Source organism: Aquarana catesbeiana, linkage group LG11 (genome assembly GCF_042186555.1).
Source record: "Aquarana catesbeiana isolate 2022-GZ linkage group LG11, ASM4218655v1, whole genome shotgun sequence".
NCBI classification, from domain to species: domain Eukaryota; kingdom Metazoa; phylum Chordata; class Amphibia; order Anura; family Ranidae; genus Aquarana; species Aquarana catesbeiana.
In genome coordinates, this window is record NC_133334.1 from 49,146,089 (window position 1) to 49,160,956 (window position 14,868).

Below are 14,868 nucleotides of genomic sequence, written 5' to 3' on the forward strand. Positions count from 1 at the left end.
TTGCGATTTTTTTTTTTTTTTTACCAAAAATATGTAGAAGAATACATATCGGCCTAAACTGAGGAAACAATTGTTTTTTTATGTATTTTTGGGGGATATTTATTATAGCAAAAAGTAAAAAATATTGTGTTTTTTTTTCAAAATGGTCGCTCTTTTTTTGTTTATAGCGCAAAAAATAAAAACCGCAGAGGTGATCAAATACCACCAAAAGAAAGCTCTATTTGTGGGAAAAAAAGGACGTCAATTTTGTTTGGGTGCAACGTCGCACGACCGCGCAATTGTCAGTTAAAGCGACGCAGTGCAGAATCGCAAAAAGTGCTCTGGTCAGGAAGGGGGTAAAATCTTCCGGGGCTGAAGCGGTTAAACCATGACCATTGAAAACAATACAATTTTTGCTTGTGATCTCATCTCCTCAATTGTTAAGAAGTTAAGCTGAATACACATTGTAGATAGACTACCCTGGATCTAATATCTAAACACCTGTATACACGATAGGACTATTTGACAACAAACATGCAAATTAGCTGTTTTAAGGCAACATCCTACCATGTGTACGCTCCATCAGACAAACTTTTTCGGTTTTCATCGGACAAATGTTGGCTGTGCAAACAGACAAACTTTCCGGCAACAAAAGTCCTATGGTGCACAATCCTATTGTGTGTATACAAGTCCATAAGACTTTAGTCCAAAGTACAAACACGCATGCTCAGAACCAATGCAAAAGATCAGACAACAATACAGAAGTTGACCAAAGGGTGGCGGTAAAGAGCTTAAAAACCACTTGATTTGGTGAAAGTTGGCTGAAAATGTCCTGCCGTGTGTATGCTTAATTAGTTTATGTCCGACGCCCTTTGTACAAAAATCCACTGGAAAGTTTGTACAAAGTCCTATCGTGTGTATGGGCCTTAATACAACCTTTTTAAACCAGGATTTCGGTTTTGTGAGCAATGGTAATACGGATCTTCTACCTACAGCATATTGACCACCCACCATTGCAATGGGGGGCACCTCTACACTGACCACTAATGCAAGGGGGGCACCTCTACACTGACCACTAATGCAAGGGGGGCACCTCTACACTGACCACTAATGCAAGGGGGGCACCTCTACACTGACCACCAATGCAAGGAGCACAATTTGTTTTGTCTGCATTTATTTTCTGCTATTATTCATTCAGTTTCAAGATTTTTCACTAAACGTCTTGTTCCACAGACCTAAAAATAATCTACCCAGGGTATCAAATATGCAAGGCGTGACTGTTTGTTCTTATATTTAACATGTTCTATAATTTAGTGATCATGCTGATGTACCCCGAACTAGAAGTATAATTATGTTTGGCAGGGGTCCCCTGAGATCTGAAAAACATTTCAAGGGTTCCTCCGCTGAAAAACGGCTGCTCTAATGTATAAATGTCTACCTTTTATAGAACAATAAAAAGAGGAAGAGGAAGCTTCTAATAATAGGGAAGCCACAATTATTACTCAATTAATTTAAGAGAAGTGCTGCAATAAAAGCTCAAAATACACTAAAAATACTTTATTCTTCCCATTTTTACCTCAATTCCCTCAAAATACGGATATTTCGGTCAAGTGGTTTCTGGCAAGTGAAATCACACATTGGCTTCTATATATCTCTTGAACTTCCATAGTCTAGCATCCCCTGAGAATTCCTAGAATTGTTCCACTGCTGCAGCTGTGAGGCTGTGTTCACACGTGTGTGTTGCGGAAACGTGTGCAAAATCGCGCACTTTCCCACAACGCTCAGAAATGAGCAGCCCCTTTTGCAGACATGAGGTGTTGCAGTTCATTCTTAAAGGCTAAATTCATCTTTTGCGAAAAAATAACAAATTCCTATATTTTGCACAAAAAAAAAAAGTGCATTTAAATTTTTTTTCCCCGAAGGAGGCTGCAGAACATTGTAGCTGTGATCAGTGGCTCAGGGTACAATGCCAGATTCCTGCAGAAAAGCTCTACAGCTTTCAGCTAGTAGCTTTTATATGGACTGTCAATTTGAAAGCTGCAGGGCTCGTGAATAAACTATGAGCACGCTAAAATCAGCGCCTTCTAAGTTCATTGAAAACTACAAGCCGTCTTCCGCTGTGGCAGACGGAACTTGTAGTTCTCTCATTCACAGGTTCCTGTGAATGAATGATGTGGTCTTTAAATTGTGAGAGAGGTTGCGGGGAGAGGAACTGCCTCCCACCGTCATAAGGGAAGGATCGGGGGGTGAAGAGGAAATGTGCTGGACCATGTAACACGTTACACCCTAAATATGGGTGTAACATGCTCCAAACGTTGCACTTATCCTTTAATTGCACCCCCGTGCATCTTGCTAATGCGCACGTGCCAAAATGCATGGTGATAGTGTACCTTGCATTTGAGTGCAGCACAATTTAAAAAAAGGGACAGGCACTTCTTTTGCATATCTTTCGTGCGTATCGCCACACATTTATTTCAATCTGATGCATGGGAATGCTGACATGCTCCGTTGCACTTGTATAGGTATAAATGGAGCCTTTCTATAGTAAGTGGTGGTAACCTACTTCTTCATTAGATTTGCCTTAAAGTGATTACTAAACACACACTGTTTGATTTATATTGTCCCTTCTTTTTCTGTATATGGATGATGGCACTGTAATTATCCTAATAAAAATTGAAGTACCTTTTTCCTAATTGATATCCAGCTGTCACATGACTCAACTCTCTCCCAGCCTGTCTGCAGGGAAACCTAAAGAGGAACTGCAGTCTGCTCACATAATTTGTAATAAAAACATCTTTGCCGTTCTAAAGCTTCCCTCCAATCACTTTGCATATTTTATATATACTGTGATTCTGTACTTGCCAAATATGCTGCAGAAATCTTCCTCCACTGAGTCTGGCTGCATCCATTTAAACTGTGGGCAGCTGAAAATCATGTCAATTGAAATCCAGCTTTTTAAAAAAGAAATCAAGGGGTGTAAAACTCCTTTCACATTGGGCGTTTTTCAGGCCCTTTTGGTCTAAAAATAGCACCTGTAAACTGCTTGAAAAACACCTCCCCTGCAGTCCCAGTGTAGAAGCCCAAGTGCTTTCACACTGGAGCGGTGCGCTGGCAGGATGTTAAAAAAAAAGTCCTGCAAGCAGCATCTTTGGAGCGGTGAAGGAGCGGTGTACACACCGCTCCTCCTCCGCTCCTGCCAGTTGAAATGAATGGGCACCGCTGCCGAAGAGCCTGCAAAGCGTTTCGGCAGCGGCGCTACACAGGCGCATTTAACCTTTTATTCGGCCCCTAGCAGAGGTTAAATGCACCCTGCTAGTGGCCGAATAGTGCTGCTAAAACTAGCAGCGTTTTACCGTCAACGCCTGCCCGCCCACCCCAGTGTGAAAGGGGTCTAACTCCACTAGAACCTTTCCAGAACAGACATTTGTTTGAGTTGGAACTTACAGCTCACAGGGATGTGGTGTTAGGTAATACATTGTTAGTGATCTTTTAGTATTCTGCCTATTCCATAGATGAGTTCTGATTGGATCCTTCACTATAAAGCACCCCACTACTCTTTAAACTGTGGACTTTGTTTAGTACAGAGTTCTAATACTAAAGCTGAACCCCAGCCCCACACAATTTTTCATTTAAAAATATTTCTGAATAGCAAAGGATATAAATCCACTTTGGGTGCACCAGATGCTTTTGAAAAGTCAAATATTTCCTTGTAAATATAGCTGTGACATCATCATTGTGCTGTACACAACTTCAGCAGAGCTGGCAGGCCCCACCCACTACAGGCTGCCTGAAAAAAACTACAGGAGGGGGGCGGAGACCAGACCAGTCACCCTGCACAAGGAGAGAGAGCCGCAGTGAGCAGTCTTTATTACAGGAAGTTACTTAAAGCAAAAGTGAAACTTCCGCTTATCCGTCTCCTCCCTCCTCCAGTGCCACATTTGGAACCTTTGGGGGGGGGGGGGGGGTTTGGGGACAGGTACCTGTTTTTGCCACGGCCTCGTCTCCCGGAAGTTCGGCCCCCTCCTCCTCCCTCTGCCACCAGACCATGTAGGAAGCACAGCACGCTTCGCGTATGCGCAGTAGGGAACCGGCTGTGAAGCCGAAGGGCTTCACTGCCGGGTTCCCTTACCAGAAATGGTGGCGGAGATGGCACCCGACAGCCGATCTCAAGATCGGCTGTGGTGCAGACATTGCGGGCTCCCTGGACAGGTAAGTGTCCATATATTCCATATATTAAAAGTCAGCAGCTGCGTTATTTGTAGCTGCTGACTTTTCATTGTTCATGGGGGGCTGGACCTCCTCTTTAACAGTGGTAAAGTCTCACACTGGATTACTGCACAGATCTGAAAGCAATACACAAAACACACCAAGATTCAGCGCCGGTTCACACTGAACGAGGCTTTGAAAATGTGCGACTTCAGTGCGATTTCAAAGCCACGGGTCAGTGCGATGTCATGTGTGGCTTGCTGACATACTGTATGTGTGACTTCATGCACAGATGTCTATGCAAGTCGCACATGAAATTGTCAAAAATAGTGCAGGAAACCTTTTTCAAAATCAGTGGAAGTTAGAGTTGCACCGATTTCAATGTTTCCAAAGGCACATGTGACTTTAAACTGACAAGTCGCACCAGTGTGAACCGCGGCCTAAGGAAGAATACACATGAGACATTATTTACTTTTCCCAATGTTCGGATTTAAGTGCTGATTATTAAATTCTTTATGCATAATCCACCAATCAGACGCAGTGACGCTCTGCATTTAGGGCATGCTGAGTGTGCTGAGTATGCTGAGGGCCGTGCTGTGATGACTCCTGTGAGCATGTGCGGGATTGACGTCATTGCGGCCTGGCCATTCAAATGGCCAGAGAGGAAGGAAGATCGAGCGATGATGGGAATGCAGGCAGGGGTGATAGCACCGTGCTGGAGCGCTCTGTTTTAAATGTAGACCTGACATAGTGTGCTAGTATGTGGTGCATACTAGCACATTATGGCTTAATGCAGGGGGCCCATTTAAAAAAAAAAAAAAGTAGAGAAGAGTTTACTGCCACTTTAAGAAGCTCTGTCGGTGTCATAATTGCAGGTCATGACCAAGCCTGGTTTGCAGAATGGGGTGGACATCGGGTGTGTACCCCTCAGAGGGGTGGGGGGGAATCACCTACCTAGAAGTGTTTTTTCCTGGACAGGCTTGGGAGAGGCCTACAGGTATGACACTGAAAAGCAACTTCTTCAAAACCTGAGCAGTGCTTTTTGTGCCTTTTTTTTTTGTTAATGTACCGGGGACTCTGAAACGCATGGGCAATTTTATTGTTAAGGTGAACTAACCCTTAAAGAATATGAACTCTTTATTGAATGTGGACCATGGATCGCCTTATTAGTGCCCATCAGTGTCGCCTTATCAGTGCACATCAATGCAACCTATCGTGCCCATCAGTGCAGCCTCATCTGCGTACATCACTGAAGGAGAAAAATTACCTGTTTGCAAAATTTATTAAAAAATATAAAACGGTTTTGTATTTTTTTTTTTTTTTTTTAAATCCAGTCTTTTTTCATTTTTTTAACAAAAACCCAGAGGTGATCAAATACCACCAAAAGAAAGCTCTTATTTGTTGGAAAAAATGATAAAAAATTTCATTTGGGTACAGTGTTGTATGACCGCGCAATTGTCATTAAAAGAGTGACACATTTCACTAACTGAGAGACGGAAGTTCTCACTTTGTATTTTTCTCTCTTTCCCATAATAGTAAGCGTTAGGATGGGTTCACACTTGTGCAAAGCAGAAACCCTGCGAATCCACTGCAGGTTCCCGCATGACACCCGACTCGCACAGCTGTTTGCACTGCCCTATGCGAACTGGTGGGAGTGTCAATACATTGTTAATGACACCCCCATTTAAGCTCTCATATCGCACTGCGAACTGACAGTTCGGACATAGATCGGATCACATGGGTGTAAAAACCCCTGCGATTTGATTCTGGTGGCGACCCAAAAAAAGGGTCCTGTGCGAGTTTGGTCCGAATGCGATGTGATATCAGCCATACTATTTGTATGGCTGAAATCACATCACATGGACATCGCATGTTATTTGCACTGCAGTGCAGAGCGAATCACATTTATTTATTTCAGTTACTTATATAGCACCGTCAATTTACGCAGCACTTTACATACACATTGTACAGTCATATCAGTCCCTACCCTCAAGGAGCTTTATAACCTAAGGTCCCTAACACACATTCATACATATACTAGGACCAATTAACCTACCAGCATGTCTTTAGAGTGTGGGAGGAAACCAGAGTGCCCAGAGGAAACCCACATAGGCACAGGAAGAACATGCAAACTCCAGGCAGATGGTGTCGCAGGCAGGATTCGAACCAGTGACCTTTTTGCTGCTATTTGAAGGTGCTAACCACTACACTACTGTGCTGCCCAGTGTAATCTCGCAGAGCCCAGTAGTGTGAACTGGCACTATAGCTTGACCCAGGAATGTCATATTTTGGGTTATTCAGAGCCCCATCCCCTTACTTAAGCACCATTGTTTCTGGCCGTCAGGTCTACAACCCTTTATACGTTAGTATTAATGACCAGGAGTGACCTTTATACCTCTACAACATCTAATGCTGCAGGGAGATAGACGCTCACTTTAGGCTGAGTAACCTGGGAATGTTTGAAAGCTGCAGATAACAATATCAAACAGGTAGCAGAACAGGCACTAGGTATGTCATTGATGTATATTTTGTTATGGCCTGCCTTAGTTTAAAGCTTATGCCTTACAAATGATAGCTGGGGTAATTTTGTCATATGAAAATAATGTGACTTGAACTGGATGACGCATGTACCATCAGGCATGTTACTTTATTGCACAGGTTACACTATCTGCTGGTAATAATTTATAGTCTTCTCTTCTAGGAGTCTGCTTTGTACGGTGACCACCTCTGGTTCGAAACCAATGTGTCCGGAGATTTTTGTTACGTGGGAGAGCAGAACTGCACAGCTAAGATCCAGGTAGGTTGATGGTTCCCCGATATGGGAAGCCGGTGAATGAGTCTTCCTGCTGCTGATCTCCCCCATAAAGATGAAATGTGTCAGTGTACTGTAAAGGTGATTGGGAAGCTTTGCAGCCACCCAGATCACTTTTACATGACAGCTAAGAGTTGGCTGAAAAAGAAAACAATACCAAGCTCACGGCGGAACTTGCTTTAAAGTGATACTAAAGTCTCTTTTTATTTTTTTGGTTAAAAATAACAAACGTGTCTCACTTACCTGCTCTGTTCAGTGGTTTTGTGCAGAGCAGCCCAGATCCCCCTCTTTCCGGCGCTCCTGGCCCTTCCCTATAGCTGAGTGCCCCCACAGCAAGCAGCTTACTATAGGGGCACCCGAGCCGCTGCTCTCTGTGTCCATTCAGACATGGAGCCGTGGTTCGGCTCTGCCCCCTCTCTTTCCTCATTGGCTCACTGACTTTGATCCACAGCTGCACTGACCGGGAAATATCTCGATGCCTGTGATTAGCGGGGTGCGGTGTCGGCTTCCTGGCAGGATTGGATAGATGGGTTGGGACTAGGATCCCGAACACACCTGAGCCCATCTCTAATGCCGTGTACACACGAGCGGAATTTCCGTCAGAAAGAGTCCGATGGGAGCTTTACATCGTATATTCCGACCGTGTGTATGTCCCATCGGACTTTTTCTGTGGAAAATTCAGACGGACTTAGATAGAGAACATGTTCTATATTTTTCCGACGGAACAAATTACTATCGGAAAAAACGCTCGTCTGCATGCTGTTCCGATGCACCAAAAAACGACGCATGCTCTGAAGCAAGTACGAGACGGAAGCTATTGGCTACTGGTTGATGAACTTCCGTTTTCTAGTCCCGTCGTACGTGTTGTACGTCACTGCGTTCTGGACGGTCGGAATTTGGTGTGACCGTGTGTATGCAAGACAGCTTGAGCGGAATTCCATCAGAACTCCATCGGAAAAACCTTCAGAGTTTATTCCGATGGCAAAACCAGACGTGTGTACAGGGCATAATTGACAGCAGCGGGAGCCAGTGGCGCCTGCTGCTGTGTCTCAGCCAATCAGGAGGAAGAGTCCCGGACAGCCGAGTCTCTTGTGCAACATCACTGGATCTAGATGGGGCTCAGGTAAGTATTAGGGAGGCTGTTGCACACAGAAAGTTTTTTATCTTTCACAATCGGTTACCCTGTCATTTTTTTCAGACGGACCTGATCAGAAGGTCCATGCATTCCTATGGACAGGTGGGTGTAAACGGACTTGTGTTTGTTTACTCCCGCTTGCCTCTGGGTCTGATCTGGTCCACAAAAAAAAAAAAACAGAAGGGGATTCATCCTCCTCCATTTAGGTGGATCAGAATTAGTCAAGTGTAAATGGACAGCAGAGTCCGTTTACTCTAGGGATGCCTATACAACAGAGCAGGCTCTGATCTGCAGAAAGTGAGCGAACACGGAGGTGTCATTCGCCCGCTCTGATCCGATCATCAGAGGATCTGTGAGCTGATCCCCTACTGAACAGAACGGAGTGGAATCCTCCCTATCCACTTCACGTTTTTCCTTACAACAGGAAGTGAGAGGAAGAGTCTCTAAGGTAAAGGGAATCCTCTCTTAGACAGTTGTCACCAGAACAAGTATATTTTGTTCCAGTGACCACTCAAAATTTTGGATTTCCCATTACTTCCTGTCCTGGCAAGACAAAGATAAATAGAGAGAGTAGATTTCCTCAGTGGCAGCACAAACAGCAAAAATACTTGACTGAGTTTCTAACCTTTTCCTACTTTATTTATGGCTTCAGATGCTCTTTAAATATTGTATTTGCTACAAAGCTAATTAGTCAAATGCAAGACCAATAGAAAAAATAAAACAATTGAATAAATAAATATAATACCTCCATAAATAAAATCCTATATCCACAGATGATCTACACAAGCCTTTTACAACCAGGGTGCCTTGAGGTTTCCTCAGGATTTCCTTGGCAAAATGCCTAAAAATTGCCCAAAAATGATATACAAGCAGGCGTGTGGATGAAGCCTGCCTTTTAGTTACGTTAATTCACAGGTTTTCATTGTGCAACATTACAACCTTCTAGCTGCTGGCATCCTAAGGACCAATAGCACCATCAGTTCATCAGTTGATAAGGAGGATGTCAGTCGCCTGCATAGCATTCTTATTTGACCCTCGTTTGCCTACCCCTCCATCAGTATTGAGGTCACATTAGCTAAGTGATGGAGAAAAACAGAGGAATACTAGTCAGTACCATGTGCAAAGGTGTATTTGATTTGGAAGAATAAATTACCTCTAACGTTGGGTGTCCTACTTAGACTTGTGGATGTTGCTGCATTATGTAAAACTATTAGAATAGTTTTTACATTTTAGATTGGGGTACCTCGAGGCTGTCCATAATTTGTAAAGGGTGCCTTGACTGAATAAAGGTTGAGAAGCACTTATAAAGTGTGGTCCAATTTTCTCCAGCGGGGTGAAAAAACATTCCTCCTGATTCCACAGGAGGAAATCAGATATTGCCTGCATCAACAATCTCTGATGTTATAACCTATAAATGTTAATATCTAGTTATAAGTTGTACATTTAGGAAAGCATCCAGGTTTTTTTTTTTAAAACAATCCACTGAGCTGGCCAGAACTTCTTGAGGGGAGTGCCTTCCACATTTTCACAGCTCTTACTGTGAAGATGCCTTTCCATATGTGGAGCTTGTATCTCTCTTCCTCTGGGCCCCCTTGTCCTCTGTAATGACCTAAAACTGAATAGCTTAACACCAACTTCACTAGTTGGACAACTTATCCTTCCTTAATCTCCTCTTCTCAAGAGAGAACAGATTCAGTTCCTCTAATCTTTCCTCATAGCTGAGTTCCTCCATGCCTCTTATCAGTTTGGTTTCCCTTCTCTGCACTTTCTCCAGTTCTGTGATATTCTTTTTATGAACTGGTGCCCAAAAATAAAGCTTTAAGAGTTAGATAGACACTGGACACTAAGCTGCTACTATAAGCCTCAGCAAGATCACATAAGGACCGCGTGTCTCCGTGGATGATGACCAGGTTACGAGGCTGATTTGTACTGTAGATTCTAAAGTACAAGTCAAATTCACCAGTACTTGAATGGTTAGATAAGTTTCTTCTTTTGGTGGCAAGTGATTGTTTATGTATCATTGACCTTTTTTTGGATCAGAACAGAAATTCTTAGCAGAGGTTTTTCAGTGTTGGAGGATGAGGATCTGCACATGTTGGCACTCTGGGGTAAGAAGACCTTTAGTGTGATGACAGCAATAGTATCTAGGTATTATAAACAGGTTGTGGAGTTTGGCGTGCATTCATCCTGCAAGTAGCAACTACTGTTCAGTAACCACTTGCAGTCATGTACCTGGTAAATCGCTGGACTTCAAGTGGTTACACTGAGATGATGCCTGCAGCTGCAGGCATCATCAAGGTACGGTTTTTTAGAGCCTGATGTTGGCTCTCTCTTCCACGGCTTTACCAGGATCTCCCGGCTGATCGGAGAGCTGGATCTTGGTGTGATCAAATGCTTTTAAGGGCAGAGGAGGGGTCTGGGGTCTTAGAGGCCCCAGATCTCTCCATAAAGCAGGGGTCTCAAACTCAACAGGACAGGCCACAGGACGAGTTTTCATATCCCGTGGAGGCCGCATGCAAACTTTCAAGCTTCAAAAAGAACATTAAACTAGTATATATAGTGGTAGTTACTGCTTGCTACCAGTCACTGCTTACTGCCAGATGCTTGGCAGTGTTTGTTCTGCAGCGTCCAGCAGCCAGCTCCCAGCAGGACCCACAGCTTGTGGGTCCTGCTGGGAGCTAGCTGGGAACCTGTGGGTCCTGCTGGCCTGTAGGCCATGGTCAGCATGACCTGCAGGACCCATAGCCCATGGCAAGAGGCCAGCGGGACCCCACAGGTCAGCGGCCAGCAGGACCCCACAGGTCAGCGGCCAGCAGGACCCCACAGGTTTGCAGCCAGCTCCTAGCAGGATCCACAGGCCATGGGCACTTGGGCAGCTCCCAGTGTTGAGGGCTATTTTGAGGTTACTGGTTGGGCACTGGGGCAGGGTAAATGAGGTGTATAGGGGGGATAGATGGGATGATCATGTGGGGGTGTCAGGGTCTCTCACCGTGACCTCAGCGATGGGCCGATGGCAGCTGCCAGCTCAGGCTCACCAGGACAGGTCCTCCTACTTGCACGCCGAGTAAGTGAGTCAGACTCAGCCATGATGGTGTCCAAGAAGATCCCACTGGGAATTGTAGTTTGGCTGTAGTCAAGGGTGTCACTAGGGTTGGTGTCACCTGGTACGGTAAAACATGGTGTCACCCCCCCTCCCCCCTTTCTAGGCTGCACAGCACCATGCAGGCAGCGCACGGTCATGGGGTGCACCCCAAACCAGCCCCTTTAAATGATAGTATAGGGTGGTATAGTGGCAGATTGGGGTGGTATAGGGCAGTTTAGAGCCGTATAGGGCAGGTTGGGGTGGCACAGGGTAGGTTGGGGTGGCACAGGGCAGGTTGGGGTGGTATAGGGCAGGCTGGGGTGGCACAGGGTAGGTTAAGGTGGTACAGGGCAGGTTAAGGTGGTACAGGGCAGGTTGGGGTGGCACAGTGTAGGTTGGGGTGGCACAGGGTAGGTGGGGGTGCTATAGGGCAGGCTGGGGTGGTACAGGGCAGGCTGGGGTGGCACAGGGTAGGTTGGGGTGGTACAGGGCAGGTTGGAGTGGCACAGGGCAGGCTGGAGTGGTACAGGGCATCTTAGAACAATATGTAGTGACAGTGTGCAGAGTAACTTACATAGCATGCCTCATGCCTGCAGATGAAGACCCGGGCAGGTGGACGGGGCTGCTGTGTCTGTCCTTGCCTCTATCTGCTTCAGCTGTGGCATCATCCATAGTGAAGGAGTCTGTGGGAGGAGTGGAGGAGGCAGCCACACCCCCAGCCCTTCCTGCACCCCCCCATAGCAACGCCAATGGCTGTAATTAGGCTGGCTGCGCACCGATGTCAGCTAGCCTGACTTTCTCCGAGTAAACCAGGAAGAGAAAAAAAAAACATCGCAAGCAGGCGGCCGTTACTTACCAAGAAATGTATCAGTATGCTTCAGTCCTGCGGGCCAATTGTAACCACTCCGCGGGCCGGTACTTTGAGACCCCTGACTTACAGGGAGGTAAACTGTGATGGGTTCACCATGCAGGGAGGCAACGTGTCAGCATGGCCGGATGGAACGGATCAGTGAGATCAGCAAGGGCAGGACAGAGTGCAGGACCCACCAAATGAATGTTATATTGGCGGTGTCTACGGCTGCTCTCGATGCTCTTCCACACAGGTAAACCCAAGATGCGAGAGGACATGGGGGGGCAAAATGTTTCAAGAGCTCCACCCACGCTCTAAGGCTTGATAAAGGGGGTGAAGCTCTCAAATCATGTTCCTGCCCATCTCCTCTTGCACCTTGGGCTGAGTTTACCTGTGTGGATGTGCATGGAGAGCAGCTGTAAACGTACATTCATTTGGCGGGTCCCAGTTTTGCCAACCTGCCGCAGCATTTTTTGACTGGCAAAACAGATGGAGCAAATTTATTGCTGACAACCTGAAAAATGACAAAACTTCAATTAACCACTTGAGGTCCACCCTATAGCAGTTTTACTGCTACAAGGTGCCACCTGTGCACCGGATCGTGTGTGTGCGCGTGTGTATATATATTATGTGTGTGTGATCCCCGAACAGGGGCCGGCGGCAGCTGACTTCTGTCGATTGGCGGGTGCACGGTACCCGACGTCCTCCGGCACCCGCTGATCATTAGGCAGAGAGCCAGAACTGCGATCTGCCAATGTAAGCAAGGCAGATGGCCATTCTGACACGAGGGAAGGGATGGAATTTGTGTGTCTGCAAAGCATTTCTTTCCCCAAGTATAAGCACCTCACACAGTACACATAAACACTGGCTAGGCACACACCCTTAATGTTAACCCCTTCCCAGCCAGTGTCAGTACAGTGACAGTGCACTTTTTTTTAGCACTGATCACTGTATTAGTGTCACTGGTCCCCAAAAAGTGTCAGAAGTGTCAGAATGTCTGCCGCAATATCCCACTATAAGTCGCTGATCACCGCCATTACTAGTAAAAAATAAATAAATAAGAATACCACATAGTTTGGTTTGCGCAAAAGTTATAGCATCTACAATCTATGTACGCTTATTGGGATTTTTTTACCAAAAATATGTAGAATACATATTGGCCTAAATTTATAAAGAAATTAGATTTTTTTTTTTATTGGATATGTTTTATAGCAGGAAGTAAAAGTGTTTTTTATTTATTTTTTTTTCAAAATTGTCGGCCTTTTTTTGTTCATAGCGCAAATAATAAAACACGCAGAGGTGATCAAATATCATCAAAATAAAGCTCTATTTGGGGGGGGGAAAGGGACATAAACTGTATTTGGGTACAGCGTTTGCATGACTGCGCAATTGTCGGTTAAAGTAACGCAGTGCCATATCACAAAAAATGGCCTGGTCATTAAGGGGTGTAAATCTTCTGGAGATCAAGTGGATAAGAATTAAACTGATATTTAAACAGTATAAACACAATATAGAACACTGACAATATCCATAACAAGTAATTTGCCTGGTTTACACTTAAAAAGTTAACACAGCATGACAAATTATCAGCCCCTGATATTTACAGTCAGTTGTAAAAAAAAATCACAGATTTTTGCAACTGGCCGTAAATTTACTGACGGTTGGCAACCCTGGCACGTTCCTGCTTTCTGTCCTGAGCTTACTGATCTCACGGATCGCTCATGTTCCACCTGGCCGTGCTGACCATCACAGTTTTACCTCCCTGTAAGTGATACTTTTGCCTACCAATAAATCGATTACAGGTTTTTATTCCCTGCATCCTGCTACTTTGTTTCTCTTACATATTACTGGCTGGATCACCCACTGATCTGTATGGAGGAATTGCAGGCTTTTATTCACTTCTGAAGTTTTCCCTTGGATTTCTCATGGATTTGATAGGATTAATGGACTATATACTTAATTGAACTGTTGTATTGAGTGCCAGATTTGTAATCATAGACTATAATCCTTTATTGCCATGTGCCTCACATCCCGGCATTCTTGGGTGCTCAGGAGGCACAGGTGCAGCATCCAGGAACGAATGAACCCATGTAGGGTTTTCAATTGTTGTGCATGTCGCTCCTGGAAACCAGTGGTGGCTGGTGGTATATTTTTTGAGGGGGGGGGGGGGGGGTCCCCGCACTTGCCCTATTCAGATCGCAGGCTTCCTGCTTGCGGCGGCTTCACTCTGTGTCTCCTCCTTCCTCAGGCTTCATGGCAGCGCGGCTCCCCCTGCGTTTCCTGTATCTCCTACCTCCTCCTCGGTGGCCAATACGATCATCGCTTCTCCTCTTGGCAAATCGGGTCTCAACACCTGCTTCCTGAGCTGGAGTTGGCCAGGAGGAGAATCAGGAAGACAATAGTGAATTCTAAAGGGGTTGTAAACCCTTGTGGTTTTTCACCTTAATGCATTCTATGTATTAATGTGAAAAACCTTCTCTCATGCTGCAGCCGCCCAGACCCCCCGTTTTACTTACCTGAGGCCGGTCTTTCTCACCCCGGGGACGAGCACACCAGCTATGGCTGGTGTCTCATTTCCTGATTGGATAGATTGATAGCAGCGCAGCCATTGGTTCCCACTGCTGTCAACCAAATCCTATGATGTTGGCGCCAGGGGGACGGGGCCGAGTCCTGCTTTCTGTGTCAATAGACACGGGTGTCCCAAAGGAGAGCGCTTCTCCGATGTGGCACTCGAAAAGAGGTGGAGCCACCAGTGCCGCTGAGGGATCCCAGAAGAGGAGGATCGGGGCCACTCTGTGCAAATC

The 14,868-nt window shown here is 45.5% G+C and overlaps 1 protein-coding gene across 6 annotated transcripts in view; it reads left to right on the forward strand.

Annotated features, from left to right (window-relative positions):
• Nucleotides 1-14,868, forward strand: part of DGKZ (diacylglycerol kinase zeta) — a 337,944-nt gene that overhangs the window by 193,602 nt on the left and 129,474 nt on the right. For all 6 annotated transcript variants that reach the window (XR_012236493.1, XM_073604284.1, XM_073604286.1 and 3 more), the window contains one exon: nucleotides 6,887-6,982. Coding sequence is in view for 5 of the 6 variants with exons in the window: in XM_073604284.1 (XP_073460385.1) it covers nucleotides 6,887-6,982 (96 nt within the window). In the remaining variant the exon portion in view is untranslated. The remainder of the gene's footprint in view (nucleotides 1-6,886; nucleotides 6,983-14,868) is intronic.